We start from the raw sequence: 17,099 nt of genomic DNA on the forward strand, positions 1-17,099 counted from the left end.
ATTTGGCGAAAAGGGTTAAAAGACATCATTCAATCCATAACTACTAGATGACAAAAGGCAGGGATTAATTTTTCAATGTTCCATATTAGGAGAAAGAAAAAAAAAGGGGGGGGGGCTTCTTTGTAGGAAGGTGTGCTAGGCACATCTCACCTGTCCAAAACCCTTTTGCCCATTATACTTAGTTTGGGCTGAGGGAAATAGTTTAGGTTTTCCCCCTCTCAGACCTCTGGGCCTTTTCTGTCCAAGCCATTAGGATAGAAAAGAGAAACCAGTTTTAAAGTGAAGCCCACAGACAACCCCATTCTTCACCAACCCAGCCATTTAGTTCAGCCAAACCGTTGAGTCTCAGGAGGCAGCGCTGCAGAGAGGATTAAGTGAGGCTTATGCATACAGACAATCACTCAGGTAATGCGATCATAGGCTTATCATATCCATACTTTTTAAAAACCTGAACATTCTTCTAAATGTCTGTTTTAAAAAATATATAGGTAACAAGAGTTACTGTTTTATCGAGATTAAAATGGTATCAAATTTATGAGCATAAGTAACAACAGTTAACCACTTAATAGTCATAAAATAATAAAATGCAATATAATGCACTTTATATTACTAAGAAAGTGCTCACTTATATAAGCAGTAGACAATGAGAGCAGTATCATGGAAAATCTGGATATATCCTTATATATATCCTTAAAAATCACTTTCTTTTATATCATTTCCATTTTAATTTAAATGCCACATGTTTCCATCTAACATTTAAATTAGTTTTTATTATAACATTTCAGTTCTATTATAAACCATAAAATACCTTTAGAAACTGCCTTGAGGGTAAGAATAAGTGTCTCCTATATAATTATATCACATTAAGTATATATTACGTGTTATGTTTGAGAAATATATCTGAGACCTTGAACATATTCAAATTCAAGATCAACGTTATGATAACATGAAGATTTATACAGAAATTTTTATAAGAGTTTTAGAAAGTGAAATTTTTAAAGACCATGTAACAACAAAAAATTACTTGGCTAGAATATTGCAGAGTGGTGAGATTTAACATTTTACCATAGGACATTAAGGCTTAATCTTCTATTCTCCACAGAACTCTGGATCCAGTTAACTGCAGAAGCGGAAAAGCAGCAGCAACACTTCAAATGTCCATCCATACTCTAATTTCAAAAAAAATCACATTTTATTTCAGATGGTAAGTCTTTGAAATGAGGGCTCTGCTATTTTCAAGACTGAAAGGATATCACAGTGTTGATTTTATATACAAAGTAGGATCTGTTCCAGTATACTCTAGTGAAATAATTCACATACGGAGAATAGTTAATTTTGACCTCATGACAAAATCGCCCATATTTTGAGTAGGTTAACTTGTCATCCTCTTCGCAAACCACCTATCAAAAGATATGAAGTATAATATTAAAAAGCTTATAGGAGAAATGCAGTCAATGTATAAATGACTATGTTTATGTGGAAATATATTAAGCTAAACCTGGACTATCTCACATTGCTTAGCAAACATGTCATGCTATTTAGCAAATAGAACTTATCGTGAGAGACTCACCATATATACTAGACTTCTGAGCATCCCACTGAGATTGAGAAACTAGTGTAAAGTGTTTCCAATTTTAAAAAGATTTAATCCTAAAATTTAGAAGGCTATGTCTCCATAGTCCATTATCATTCCTCTTAGGAACTTTATCACAGAACCTACCAAGGCTGAGAAATAAATATCCAGGGTGGGGCAAAAGTAGGTTTGCAGTTGTTCATATGGAAAAGGATACAATTAATAATATAAGAATAAACACTGTTTCATGTAATCACAAATGTAAACCTACTTCGCCCCACCTTGTATTAGCCCCACCTTGTATTATATTCTTAATGTATATTCAAACACTTCTCCTGGTGTAGAACTGATTTATAATTATTTAGTAAGCAAGTAAATTTTTGTGACTTATCCAGTGCAAACCTTTACATTCTCACCTTAATGATGTTAAGGTAGCTTAGCTAGATTGAAGGATTTTCTATAAAACACCAAATGTTATTCTAATGCCTAAGAAAGATGTCAGAGAGCCAACTTTAATAAGAGTAAAAGAATAGATTAGCTTTAAGTCTGTGCCCGGCATTATATGAAAGTAACCGGATCTTCAAAATGGAACAAAAAGGTAGCCAAAAGCAGATTATAAAAAGGTTCTAGATAACAGATACCAATACAGCAGCAATTTCTTTTTGTTAAGCTCTTTTTAAAAAATCGTCATCCAAGAATATGTTTATTGATTTGACAGAGAGAGAGAGAGAGGGAGAAAGAAACATTGATTGGTTGACTCTCATACGCTCTCCCCTATAATCTAGGTATGTGCCCTGACTAGGAATTGAACCCACAACCTTTCGGTGCATGGAACGATGCTCTAACTGAGCATGTGGCCAGGTCCTTGTAATGTTTAGTAAAACTCCATTTTGTCACCACTTAAGCCAAAGATCACAGACATCAAGTATCAACAGAGAAAATTCAAAATACATGCAGCAGAAAACAGTAAGTTTATAATACAAGTTTATGGGATCACGAAGAAAGAAAAAGGTGAAAATCATAAAAACTAGTTTCACAGCTCCAAAATAGTCTGGGACAATAAGACAAAGAGCTGATTATTTAGGAAGAAACAAAAAAACAAAAAAAAATTTGGTTGCAACCTGAATAGAATATGCACTTCAACCTAGAATGACCTAATAACTTTTCCTAAAGTCCTCCACCCTCACCTTTCCCAGGAGTAAAGGTATGCATTCCACACAACACTCTCCCCTGCCAGTCTTCTCAGCTGCTAGACATACAGTATACACTGCAGGCTGAGAGGTAAGACAGTTTGGTAAAATAGCTGAAATTAATGAAAAATTAAGATACAGCTAAGTCCTACTGACTAAAGTGGCTCAGAATACACTAACTGTTGGGGATGATAGGGACTCAATGTAAAAACTGTTATAATTTAGTAAGCAATTTTTCTAGATATGTATTAAATTACAACGAATTTCTCAATATAACACAACATTGTAACCAACTAGTATTATTTTGTATTGGTTTCCGGTGCACAGCATATACTTTACAAAGTGTTCCCCCTGATATTTCCAGTGCCCACATGGCACCACACATATTACTGACAATATTCCCTATGCTGTACTTTACAGTCCCGGCCATCTTTTGTTAATAAATGTTGAACATATGTACGTATAGGTAATTAATAAAAAAAATCATGTATTTGTAAAAAAATATTTTTGGAAAGATACCCAACTTTTCTTTTGTATATTGAAAAATTACTTCAAAATACTTTGTTAAGTTCTTCCCATTGTTATATAACTTTTAATTATATTCTTAGTTGAGTTCCAAAAATAAAATTTGAAGATCACAAGTTTAAACAAAGTAATTTTTCTCAAAAAGATTTAACTTTTCAAATGGTTACTTACATGGCCATTTGCAATGTCTAATAAATCTTTAACCCTACAGCCTCTCATGGTTCCCACCTCATTGCAGATAGCATCCTCTATAATTAGGTAATTAGCTTTGTAAGATGTCAGTATTTTATAAATATCCTCAGCTGATCGCTTTGAATAGATTTGATAGATCTGAAAGAATATAATTAAAACAGTTATTTTAAAAGACATTTAAAACTTTTATTAATCAAAATTATACATTGAGCATCTAACATGTTCGATATTTACTAAGTCTTGATTCCTGCAATTAGCCATTTGTATATCTTCCTTGGAGAAATGTACACTCAAGTATTTTGCCCATTTTTCCCCTAGCTTTATTGAGATATAAATAACATATAACAGGAGGGTGGAAGATGGTATAAAAAGGATAAACAGTAGTGGAAAAAATACAATAAAAAATAAACTATTAAAAAACATACAACATTGTGTGAGTTTAAAATGTACAAGGTGCTAATTTAATACATTTAAATATGGCAAAATAATTCCCACCATAATGTTAGCTAACACCTCTATCATGTCACATAATTACCACTTATTTTTTTGTGGTGAGAACATTTAAAACCTACTCCCTTAGCAACTTTCAAGTATATAATACAGCATTAATAACTATTATTGCCATTTTGTACATTAGATCCCCAGAACTTATTCATCTCACAACTGGGAGTTTATACCCGTTCATCAACACTTTCCAATTCCCCATCCTCCAGACCCTGGTAAGCACTGCTACATGTTTCTGTGACTTGGGCTTTTTAAAACTCAATATATAGGTGATATCATACAGTATTTGTCTTTCTCTATCTGACTTATTTCACTTCACATAATGTCCTCAGATTCATCCCTGTTTTTGCAAATGACCTTTGCCCATTTTTAAATTGATTTGTCTTTTTTTTTTTTTTTAATTATTTATTTAATTTTAGAGAGAAGGGAAGGGAGGGAAAAAGAGAAAGAGAGAAACATCAATGTGGGGTTATGTTTTGCACACCCCCAACTGGGGACCTGGCCCGCAACCCAGGCATGTGCCCTGACTGGGAATTGAACTGGTGACCCCTTTGATTCGCAGGCCAGGGCTCAATCCACTGAGGCACATCAACCAGGGCTGATTTATCTTTTTATTATCGAGATGTAATAGTTCCTTAAATCTTTTTTATTACCATGTATCAGAGATATTTAATGCTCATTTTATACATGAAATAAAGTCGGCAAGGTTAAAAATGATTCAACCATTGTAACAAAATGCTAAATGAGCCAATGATACTTAATACTCAAGCTTTGATTCCATGGCATTTTTCATAACATATTTTCTTATCTTATTAGATAATGACTCCAGATATTGCCAAATGTCCCCTAGGGGCATAACTGTCCCAGGTTTGAGAATCACTGCCATAGGCAATCATTAAAAAATCCATCACATGTCATGAATTATAGATACTGTTAATTCAAATGATACGGTCTCTCATTTATGGAGTTCAGTTTGAATTTCAGTTTAACGACAAATTTATCCAGTATGTGCTATGTACCAGACACCAGAGAGAAAGACAAAGGTTTGAAAAACATGGTTCCTATTCTCAAAGCCAAGTCATATAAAGCTTAAAACTCTAAAATATTTTAATTTAATTAACATCTAATTAAAACTCTGACCTAATTACGACAGATGCTACAATTCTATTACACCACAAAGTGATGTCAGAACTGGCTGGTTCAAATCCACAAAAAATAAAGTTCCGGAATATGCTGAATATATTCTGTCTAAGCCACACTACATTTTCACAGTGCAGCAAATACTAATTAAAGGCAGCTGTTGTCTCTCTGGTAAATTACTCTCAGGTAGATCTCCCCGTCTCTGATTTTCTCCACCTTCAATCTGTTCTCTCTGCTATGACCATAATGAACGCTCTAAAACAGATCTAAGCATTCAATTCCCAGGCTTATTAAAGATTTCTGATAGCTTCCAAATACTTCAAGGGTAAGTCTAAACACTTTAGCATGACATTTCAGGCCCTTCGGAATTTGTCCTCTATTTTCTAGTTCATGACCATACAAATTTCATGGCTCATGTTACTTTTTCAGACTTGAGTCATATGTATTTTTTTTCCCCAAAGAAGTTTCTACTCATCCTTTGAAGCCCAGATTAAGAAAATGTCCTCTATAAAGACTTGGATTTTTGTAGACAGAATTGATTGCTACTGCTTCTGAACTCCTCTTTGTACTTTGTGTGTTTATGTGTGCTCATGTATGTACACATACAATTACAATTTAATAGTATAACATGATAATAGCTAACATTTAAATTTTACAATGTTTCAGGCAAAGTGCAGCATCTCATTTAATTTTCATAACTAGGAAGTGAGAACTATTATTTCTAGATTCAGTTACTTGCTCAAAATTAAAGAAATTGAAGAAGACACAAATAAATGGAAAGATATTCTGTGCTAATGGATTGCAAGGATTAATACTGTTTAAATTTCCATACCCAAAGCAATCTATAGATTCAATGTAATCCCTACCAAGACTGCAATGGAATTTTTTTGGAACTAGAACAAATAATTCTAAAATTTATATGGAAACACAAAAAAAACCCCAAATAGCCAAAATATTTATTTACTTACTTATTTTTATTTTATTTTTAGAGAGAGAGAGAGAGAAACACTTGTTCCACTTATCCATGCATTCATTGGCTGATTCTTGCATGTGCCCTGATGGGAGACAGAACCTGCAACTTTGGTGTATCCATATGACAGTCCAACCACCTGAGCTACCTGGCCAGGGCACCAAAACAATCTTGAGGAAGAACAACGAAGTTGATTTCAAAGTATACTACTAAACAATAGTAATCAATTAGTCTGGTGGTGGAATAAAAACGAACTCACAGATCAATGGAATAGGATAGAGCTCAGAAATAAACCCACACATATATAGACAACTAATTTACAACAAAGGGGTCAAGAATATACAATAGAGCTCTCTCCCCACAAGATGGCCAGACCAGTAGTACCAGCAAGTGTTCCTCCTGCCACTGTAGCCCCGCGCTGCAGCCCGCATCTCAGCCCCATACCCAGCCCAACCTCACCTTCGGCATTGGTCCCAGATCCAATTCCAGCTCTAGTCTCATCCCCAGGCCCAGTGGCAGCAGTGGCTATGACTGTGGCTCTGGACCAGACCCTGGCCTTAGCACGAGCCCTAGGGCAAGCCTCAGCTCAGCCACACGCTGATCTTACTCTATCAGGCCCCTTCCCTACAGGCCCTGTGGTCTGGCTGCACCTGGTCATTTTGGCCTCCATCATGGACAATTATGAGCAACACACTGAGGCCACTATCCAAGATAATCAGGATCAAGCTGGGAACCACTGGCAAGCACTCAGTGGAAGTTATCAATGGTTTTTCAATGCCACACAATGAGTCAGAAGATGAGGTGGATGTTGATATGGAATTTGCTAAAAACATGTATGAACCGCACAAGAAATTCTCTCCAAAAGAGCTCATCCTGAGCTGGAAAGCTACAAGCCATGACGTCACAGAGCACTCTGTACTGATGCATGAGTACTAGAGTTGGGAAGCCACCAACCCCATTCACCTCACTGTGCCTCCAGAATGGTCACATTAGCATTCAATGGGTGTTCCTAGCAGGACCGTGGGGGCAATGTTCATACTTCTGACAGTGAAATGTATATACCATGACACTGAACACACTGGAGTTGACCTGATCATGATGACCATTTGAGTCCTAACCAGGTGACTGGACTCTCAAGTGACTTGCAACGAGCAGCAGGGTCATGGGCTCACGTCCAGGACGCCCTAAGCACAGAGTTGAAGTACACAGAAGTCGTACAGTCTGGAAAGGTATCAGCTGACAATACTGTGGGCCACTTCTTGATGAGTCTGGTTAACCAAGTACAAGATAGTTTCCAATGACTTCGAGACCATTCTTAATAGCAACATCAATGATCTGCTGCTGATCACCTTCCTAGCCAATCTCACATAGTCACAGATGAGAAACTTGTAAACCTGTGAATGGGCCCCAAGAAGCACTCCCATTCTGGCCCCAACTTGAGCATTCAGAACAGAGTGAAATGGAAATGGCTTCTTGTGGTTTGAGTCACACTGAGTGAGTCAACTGCTTGTACCTAAATAAGCATGGCTTACCTTCTGTAAATTAAAAAAAAAAAAAAAGAATATACAATGGGGAAAGGACAATCTTTTCAATATATGGTGTGGGAAAAACTGAACAGCCACATGCAAAAGAATGAGACTAGACCACTATCTTCTACCATACACAAAAATGAACTCAAAATGGGTTAAAAACTTGAATATAAGACCTAAAACCATACAATTCCTGTAAGAAAACATAGGTGGTAAGCTCCTTGACATTGTTCTTGGCAATGTTTTTTGGGATCTGACTCTGAAGGCAAGGGAAACAAAAGCAAAAATAAACAAATGGAACTACATCAAACTTAAAAGCTTCTGCAGAGAAATAAAAGAATCAACAAAACAAAAAAATCACTGGATGAGACGAAATATTTGTAAATAATACAACCAATAAGGGCTTAATATCCAAAATACATAAAGAACTCATACAACTCAACATCAACAAAAAACAACTTGATTAAAAAGTGGCCAGTGGATCTGAATAGATATTTTTCCAAAGAAGATATACAGATGGGCAACATGAAAAGATGATGCTCAATGTCACTAATCATCAAGGAAATGCATGTTAAAACCACAATGTGCCTGGCTGCTATGGCTCAGTGGATTGAGCACCAGCCTGCGAACCAAAGGGTTACCGGTTCCATTCCAAGTCAGGGTACATGTCTGGGTTGCGGGCCAGGTCTCCTACTGAGGGCACGGAAGAAGCAACCACACATTGATGTTTCTCTCCCTCTCTTTCTCCCTTCCTTCCCCTCTCTTTAAAAAAGATAAATAAATAAAATCTTAAAAAAGAAAAGAAAAACCACAATGTGGTATCACCTCACATCTGTCAGAATGGCTATCACCAAAAATGGAAGAAATAATGTGTTGGTAAACATGTACAGAAATGAAAACCCTCATGCACTGTTGGTGGAATTGTAAATTGGTGCAGTCACTATGGAAAACAGCATGGAGATTCCTCAAAAAATAAAAAATAGAACTACCATACAATCCAGCAAATCCACTTCTGGATATTTATTTGAAGAAAATGAAAATGCTAATTTGAAAAGATATTTGCACCCTCATGTTCATTAAAGCATTACTTACAACAGCCAAGATATGGCAAAAACCTAAATGTCAGTCAATACATAAACAGCTAAAGAAAATGTGGTATGTATATACAATGAAATATTATTCAGCCACAAAAAAGAATGAAATCTTGCCTTTGTGACAGCATGGATGGACCTTAAAGCATTATACTAAGTGAAATAAGTCAGATGGAGAAAGACAAATGCCATATAATTTCACTTATATGTGCAATGTAAAACAAACAAACAACACACACAAACACAGAGGACAGATGATGGTTGGTGGGCAGGTGGGTGAAGGGAGTCAAAGGTACTAATTTTCAGTTATATAATAAATAGGGCATGGGGATGTAATGTACAGAATGGTGACTATAATTAATAATACTGTTCTACATATTTGAAAGTTGCTATGAAAGTAGATCTTATAAGTTCTCATCACAAGAAAAAAAATTTTTTTACCTATGTATGGTGACAGATTTTAACTAAACTCATTGTGGTGATCATTTTACAATACATACAAATATCAAATCATTATATTATACACCTGAAACAAATATAATGCTATATGCCAATTATGCCTCAATTTTTCTTAAAAAGCCATTGTGGAAATCCCCCTTTTCCAAAGAAAGAAACTTGCTCAAAATAACAAAGCCAGTACGTGGCAGAGATAGCATTTGGGTTCAGATACTCTAATTTCGGAGTCTGCATTCTTAGAATCTAACCTCATATTATGTCTAAATTCTATGCTGCTATATTTCCTCTTTAGCTTAAAGTATTCTTAAAAACTATGTGAACTTCTCTCAAACTGAAAAACAGGGTATTTGAAACTCAGGTTTATTTAGTCATTGTTTCCACATATAAATTTACCATTTAAATCCATACCAAACACTCAAAGTAGTATGTTCTCTGAAAATTAACTAAGTAGATACCATTCTAATATTATACTAAATATAAAAGCCCATACTGGAAGAGAAATCACAGTGTAATAGAATTTTAGCTTAGAAATACATTAAGTAACAGTGTTCCTTCAATAATTTTTCTCTTTGTGAAATATTACACATTAGTTCCCTTGAAACTTTATGGAAAATTAAATGTTTCTCCAACCTAACATACCTATACTGTTCACAAAACCTTTAATATTTTAATTTTGGCTCTCCTCTTGCATAATTGTATTAGGCAGCCTTTAAAAAACGAAAGCTAGCCCTGGTGAGTGTGGCTCAGTGGATTGAGTGCCAGCCTGTGAACCAAAGGTTCACTGGTTTGGTTCCTCATCAGGCACACGCCAAGATTGGGGCCGGGCCCCCCGTTGGGGGCATGTGAGAAGCAACAGATTGATGTGTCTTTTGCACATTGACGTTTCTCTCCATCTCTTTCTCCCTCCCTTCCCCTCTCTCTAAAAGTAAAATAAAATAAAAAAATCTTTAAAAAACTAAAGCTAATTAACCCTTCTACGATTATTCTGATTTTCCTAGCTAATCAGGAACCTATGCATCATTACAAAACTATACTAAAATATTGATGTTAAAAAAGATCCACATGTAGAATCTAAAATGTCTTCCATTTTCTTTTTTTAAAAAGATTTTTATTTATTATTTTTAGAGAGAGGCAAAGGGAGGGAGAAACATGGATTGGCCCATGCCCTCAGCCTGGTCTGCAACCCACCTAGGCATGTGCCCTGACTGGGAATCGAAAAGGCGGCCTTTGGCTTTGCGGGACGATGCCCAAACCATTGAGCCACACCAGTCAGAGCATAAAATGCCTTACATTTTCATTTCTCTTGAGAAGATCATCATCATTGTAAAGAGGCAAGCTTGTTACCATCCATCCAGTGCATAATTTGATTGCACCCATTAACTGTGGACTCCCTGCAAACACAGCTGCAATTGGAGCTTGCCTTCTGCAAAGAAGCATAGAGATTTAGACACTAGAAAGGTAAACAGACTATTTAGATCATACATCTATATCCACTCTGAAATACCAAGCAACTCTATAACGTATTATATCCTTAAGTTTCAATGTCAGCTTTCATTTCATTTCACTTATAGATTCATTCAAAACAGTTGAGCACCTATTATGTACCAGGAATGATTCTGAGAGCTGAAGATACAGAAATTTTTAAAGGGGGAATGGAGACAAGATCCTTGTTTGAAGACAATAAACATCTAACTTAGGTGGTAATAATGCTATTAAAAAGCAACACAGGGTAATGGGATATAGTGACAGGAATATACCATTTTATACAGTATGATCAATTCAATGGTAATACTGTAAATTCTCAAACATATTTTTTTGCAAATATTGACCACCACAATTAAACTCCTTCCAGATCCACCTATCCTCCTGCTCCTTCCCTGCCTTTACACTGTATCTGCCTCCAGATAACACATACTGGACTTCTCCACCCTGAACCATGATTCAACATCCCAGATAGATGCCACTTGCAAGACTAGGAAACCCAGAAACAGGTCCCAAAGGTCTACCCTATTGCCTTCATTTATGTATTCACTCCCTATACTCAGCATCTACCCACTATATGTTAGAGATAGTGCCAAGCTCTGGAAATAAAGAGATGGCACATAGCCATTGTCCTCCAGGTGCACCTACTAATGGGGAAACAAACATAAAACTGAATAATTACACAACAGTAACATAAATGTCCACCTGTCTGATGTAAAATGTCCTATATTCAGGCCTTGGCTGTTTTTTAAAATATGTATTATGATAAATCACACAGATAGATGTAACTGCCTCTTTGTTAATGACAACACAAAGATAGTCAGTGTTCCACAATGGTAAATACAATTCATAAATAGTATTAATGGGAAATAGTTAAGGGTGATCTAAAGGAAACAAATTTTATATATACAAGGGGTGTCATTACAGTATAAGGCCTTATAATAAGACCTATTCTCATTTCTATATACCTGTCTATAAACATATCCCTCATTTCTAGAAACATTTTTGATCCCCCACCACAACCCATTTCCTGATCTTTTTTGATAGTGTTTCCTTTCTTTTCATGTTTCAGTTTCTTCTTCTATGTGTTCAGTAATTTTCAACATAGTTATTTCAGTCTCTATCCATGGTATAGACTGGTTGCAAAATGGCTGCAATGATTCTTCTCCCTATGGCTATTCTTTAGGAGGAAACTCTGGTCTTGGCCATGTGACTTGCTGTGGCCAACAAACATAATATGAGCAGAGACAAAACATGCTTGACATTTAGACTTGCCCTCTCTTGCCGCTCTTGGAATCTCCACAACTACTGCTTTGCAAATGAGCCTGGGCTAACATGGGCTGGATGATGAGAGGCACATGGCCAAGCCAATTCTATCTCCATCCCCTCAGCTGATACCTTCCCAAACCTAAACACGTGAGACAGGCCATGCTGGACTACTCAATCCCAGCTGAGCTCACCCAGATCAGGAGAATCCTCTCCACTGCTAAATATCAGAATGGTGCAAAATAACACGTTTACTGTATGTAAGCCACTAAATTTTATGGGAGTATATTATGCAACAAAACTGACACAAATCTGATGATCAGAAATTACTAGAGGTCTAATTCTAGAGAGCTGATTTTTGCTGTGTTAGACTGTTTCCTCATGTGTCTTATAATTTTAGAGCTCATCTTCATGAAGTTTTATTTGTAGAATCCTTGAAGCCTGGGTTGATGACATAGCAGGCACTCCAGACTACCCCAGAGTCACTTTTTATGCTGATTTCTTGATTCAGGGTTTCCTGGATTAGTCAAGTGTAATTTCAAGCTACAAAGTCATGTGATTCAGATCCATTGCTACAAGTTCAGAGGAAACAGCTTTGTTTTTTTGACCAAGAGCTGAGGCCAAAGGACTCATGCTTTCTTATCATCTTTCCCTATCACTGGATGGATCTTTTGCTAGTCTATCCTTTCACCAATAGTGTTACCTACCCTTTGAGGTCTCTTACTTATGTGTGGGTGGGGTAGGGAAAAAAGTTGTCTTGATTATAAATCTCTGTTTCCATTGGCCTATGACAACATCTCTTGTCTTGAATGAGCATCAAAATTAAAATTAAAAATCCTGATAACCTTGGTTGCCAAAACTAGAAATCCACCACTCATCCATCTCTGACCTAGGGCAATAGAAGCATCCTTTTGACTATGTAATTAAAAGGATATTTGTTCCCTTTTATTCCACATTTCTAGGTGTTTGATGGCAGTGAGTCTCAAACCTCAAATTTATCAATGCTATATTTTCAAAGGAGCTAAGTTCAATTAGAAAATTAGAATTATAAGTCTAATAAAAAAATATCCTTAAAAACACAGTGTAAAATTCCTGAATCTTATGAGACTTTGAAAAGACACTAATTTATCATTTCCCCTGAATCCATTAGATAGCATGCAATGATTAATTAATAGTTTAACAATGGTATTGGGCAGTTCAATTCTTACTTTATCCAGGTCATAAGTTCCACTGTATCTGGGTCATAGAACTCCTGTAGTTCAGTTAATTCTATCATTAATCTTGGAAAAAACTAAAACGGAAAAACAAAATCCACCCAAAGTATAAGTATCTAGAAACTTGAACATTGTTTCAAAGTATTTCAAAAGACTAAGAGATTAATTTAAGGCAAACAATTTTACAACACTGTTCTTAATTTTAAAATGTAATAGCTCTCTTTCTTTCAGTGACCTGCTCATTCTTCTCAATCCAAATCAACTATTTTACGGTTAATTTACTTCTGAGACTCAATAAATAATTTTATAATTACCAAACAATAAATCATCAGTTGTATCTTTTATGCACACACAATAAACAAACAAATAAATAAATAAATAAATTTTGGGTAAAATAATACACATGTTTAATGGCAATTAGTTTTATGTTCTAAGCCAAAAAATTTATATTCTTTTATAGATATTTAAATTTTGGAATTGCCAAAATTCTATTTAATATTAAGACTGATTTATGCAGCAATTTCCTTTGCCAATTATAAATTAAATTGATGACAGTATTGAACAACAGAAAATTGCATCAGATGGCATTCTAAGAATGTTTTGGCTTTTCTATCATGTTCCTAAATGATTAAAAAAATAAATATTACTAAGAATATCACACTCTATTTCGTTAGAATAGTATTTCAATATAAGTACTCTGTATATCTACCTTATAGATAAAGGACATTTTAGTATAAAAATCTGAATTTCTTACCTCCTTCCATAAGCTGAGACCTATTATAGTGGGCATAGCCATGCTCAGAATAAGAGCCTAAAATATTAAACCAAAAGGGTTATAAATAAATACAGTTCAGAATGTACTTTAAAGTACCAGACACTGATTCTATGACCAAGCTTATATCAGTACAGCTATACAAATTTCAGTCAGAGAAATTTAAGTCAGCATAAAACCTAGTTCATGAATTGAGGTGGGTGAAGACTAACGGTAAGTTTAAGACACAGTAAAGTGGAGGTAAAGTGAGACATATATATTTACTATATAAATTTAAGGCAGAACATAAAAATGGTAACATTCATGTAATATTTCAAATAGCAAGTCAATACTTGACAATTTTACCCGGAATTTAAGTTAAGAAGAGCACACAAAGGTTAGTCAACTACTACCTAAAACACTAACAACAACAAAAAGACAATGAAGTAACACAGGAAAAATAGCTAATATGTATCAATCAATATCAATATACTAGTATACTAAAATAAGAATGTATAATTCCTCTGGAAAAAGACTGGCAAAATACAACATGATAAATATTAAAGATAATTATTCATTATCTTCCTTCTACAACCTTTCTTCTTATTGTCCTGTGTTCACTGGTGACCCCATTACCCACAGTCATACATACCAGAAACATAGGAAACATCTATGATTTCTCCCTCTTCCTCCTCCTCCCATACTTAACCAAGCACCAAGTCTTATTAATCTTCTATTTTTTTCACTCCAGTATAGCACAGTATTAACTGAATGGGCTTTGCAGTCAGGAAAACCTGGGTGTGAATCATGGTTTCCAGACTCATAAGCTATGTGATCTCAGGGAAATTATTTAACTGGTTTAAGCTTTAGTTTCTGTGTTTATAAAATACTGATAATAAAACTTAGTCAACAGGGTGTTTATAAAGCTTGAATAGCATGTGAAATGCTTGGAGAGGTACCTGACACATAGCAAGCACTCAAGAAATTAAAGATTTCATTACTTTCAACCACATGGCCTGTACCTGAGTGACAGCATTCTTCCTGGCCCACAACCCAGGCACGTGCTCTGACTAGGAATCAAACTGGTGACCTTCGTTTGCATGCCAGTGCTCAATCCACTGAGCCACACCAACCAGGGCTTAAAAATTAATTCTTAATAACCTCTCATATTATTAATTCACTTTCTTTACCTTTTATGTTTTAAGCTGTCTGCATTAAAATGCCTTTCTTTTATAACCAGAAATTATTTTTAAAATGTTTTTCACAGGATCTCTTCTTCTACCTGTAAGTCATAATGGATGTACAGTAGTCCCTCTCTATATTGCACTTCACTTATCATGGCCTCACTGTATTGCGGGATTTTTTAAAATATTATACTTAATTATTTATCGCAGATTTTTCGCTACATCGTGGGATTTTGCGGTACTGTATAAGTATGTTGTTAAAGTTACGTAGGTTTAAGAGTGTAGAATATGTTTAAGAACATAAGTAGTGTTTATAAAAGTGTGGAAAAGGTTAATAAGGGAGTGGGAAAGGTTAATAAGGGACTGGGAACGGTTTATAAGTGTGTGGGAAGGGTTTATAAAGCCTTAAAATATATATAAATACTAAATAAATGTAAGGTTCCTACTTCGCAGATTTTCACCTATCGAGGGGGTGTCTAGAACATAATACCCGCAATAAGTGAGGGAATACTGTACTCATGCTATTTCAATAGTATTCAATGTGATTTCCATTTATATAACAAGAAGAGAAACAAGTACTTAACCTAAAATAACAATGACTCACCAACAGTACTGGGTGTACAGCTCGTAATCGAAACCACTTGAAAAGTGTTGTCCAAAGCTCAGGAGAACATACACCAAATGCTGCTAACATGCATACATAAGGAGTCCAGAGGTATTTCAAACTGCAAAAGACAAAAGGAGCCACATATGAGATATCCTATGAACATCATCATTATCTGATTTCTCTTTTCTGAGTTCTTTCCTACTACCCATGAAAACACCACAACGTTAAGAAAGAATGAAATAGTTTAGCCTCTAATTTTCAGCAACAGATAGATTATTATTCATTTCCTAAATAATTAAGATGACATGTGGGTTACTAAGATGAGGATGAAATAGTGTTAATATAATGATAGTATAGCAAGTTTTTACTCTTGGAGAGAATACAAACTTACACCTTTTCAGAAGGCAATTTGGTAGAAACCATAAAAACTTTAAATACCTCAAGACAATCCCATTTCTAGTAATCTAGTTTACAGATATGTTATTGTAAGAGTATAATGATATACATACAAGGGTTTTAAGTGCAGTATGTTATTTTAACAGGAAAAAATTAGAGCCCCAACTATCCCACAGTAGGATTAATTAAATAAATTATAATAAAAAACAAAAAAGCTAAATGTAAAATTTCATGTATACTGTTTATGTAGTTGTTTGTTTGTTTGTTTTTTTAATGTAGATATACAGTACAGCCAAAAATAACATCTGGACTTCCGGTAAAGATGGAGGGGCAAATAAACATGCTTTTGCCTCCTCATGCAACCACAGAAAGAATTACAACTAGACCTCAAAACAAATAACACCCAGAACCGTCAGAAAATCGAGCTGTATGGCAGTCCGACAACCAAGGACTTAAGCCACATTATCCAGATGGGCAGGAGGGGCAGAGACACTGTGTAGTGTGGAGAAGTGGTAAAACAGGTGGTCCCACATTCACGTGCAGTGGATAAAAATCGGGAGGGATACCTTGGGAGAGAGTGATCCCAGCCTCAGGTCAGACCACACAGCAAAGGGTTCCAGTGCCAGAAGATAAACCTCCATAATGTCTCGCTGTAAAAAGCAGTGGGGGTGGGGTGATGGAAGAAACTGCCAAATTTTCAGGATACTCTGCTTAAAAGGCCCACATGGACTTAAAACGTAGGCAGACCCACCCCCTCTGGGATTTGGCACCAGGGCAACAGTTGAAAGGGAGTCAGTCACACAGATGGAGTGGCCAGGCAAACCTTCAAAAGCCAGGCAGCGGCACTGTCCCTTCTCCAAACCCTCCCCTGACACAGTGCTGAAGTGGGTTGCCCTACCCTGGCAACTACCTAAGGCTCCACTCCACACAATTTACAGGTGCCTTTTCTACAAAAGGCCACACTACTAAGACAGGGAGTCAAAGCAGCTCTACCTAATACACAGAAACAAATACAGGGAGGCTGCCAAA

The 17,099-nt window shown here is 35.8% G+C and overlaps 1 protein-coding gene and 1 pseudogene across 1 annotated transcript in view; one reads left to right on the top strand and one right to left on the bottom strand.

Moving 5' to 3' along the window:
* Positions 1 to 220: 220 nt before the first annotated feature.
* Positions 221 to 17,099, bottom strand: part of DPY19L4 (dpy-19 like 4) — a 68,120-nt gene continuing 51,241 nt past the window's right edge. The window contains exons 14-19 of the mRNA XM_090283553.1: positions 15,672 to 15,792; positions 13,887 to 13,943; positions 13,127 to 13,209; positions 10,461 to 10,593; positions 3,460 to 3,618; positions 221 to 1,400 (exon numbers count right to left, since the gene is read on the bottom strand). Coding sequence (XP_090139679.1) covers positions 1,236 to 1,400; positions 3,460 to 3,618; positions 10,461 to 10,593; positions 13,127 to 13,209; positions 13,887 to 13,943; positions 15,672 to 15,792 — 718 coding nt within the window. The 3' untranslated portion in view covers positions 221 to 1,235. The remainder of the gene's footprint in view (positions 1,401 to 3,459; positions 3,619 to 10,460; positions 10,594 to 13,126; positions 13,210 to 13,886; positions 13,944 to 15,671; positions 15,793 to 17,099) is intronic.
* On the top strand, positions 6,460 to 7,486 carry LOC150004229 (eukaryotic translation initiation factor 3 subunit F pseudogene; annotated as a pseudogene).

The sequence above is a fragment of the Furipterus horrens genome, unplaced genomic scaffold, assembly GCF_987537825.1.
Source record: "Furipterus horrens unplaced genomic scaffold, mFurHor1.1.pri manual_scaffold_7, whole genome shotgun sequence".
NCBI classification, from domain to species: Eukaryota; Metazoa; Chordata; class Mammalia; order Chiroptera; family Furipteridae; genus Furipterus; species Furipterus horrens.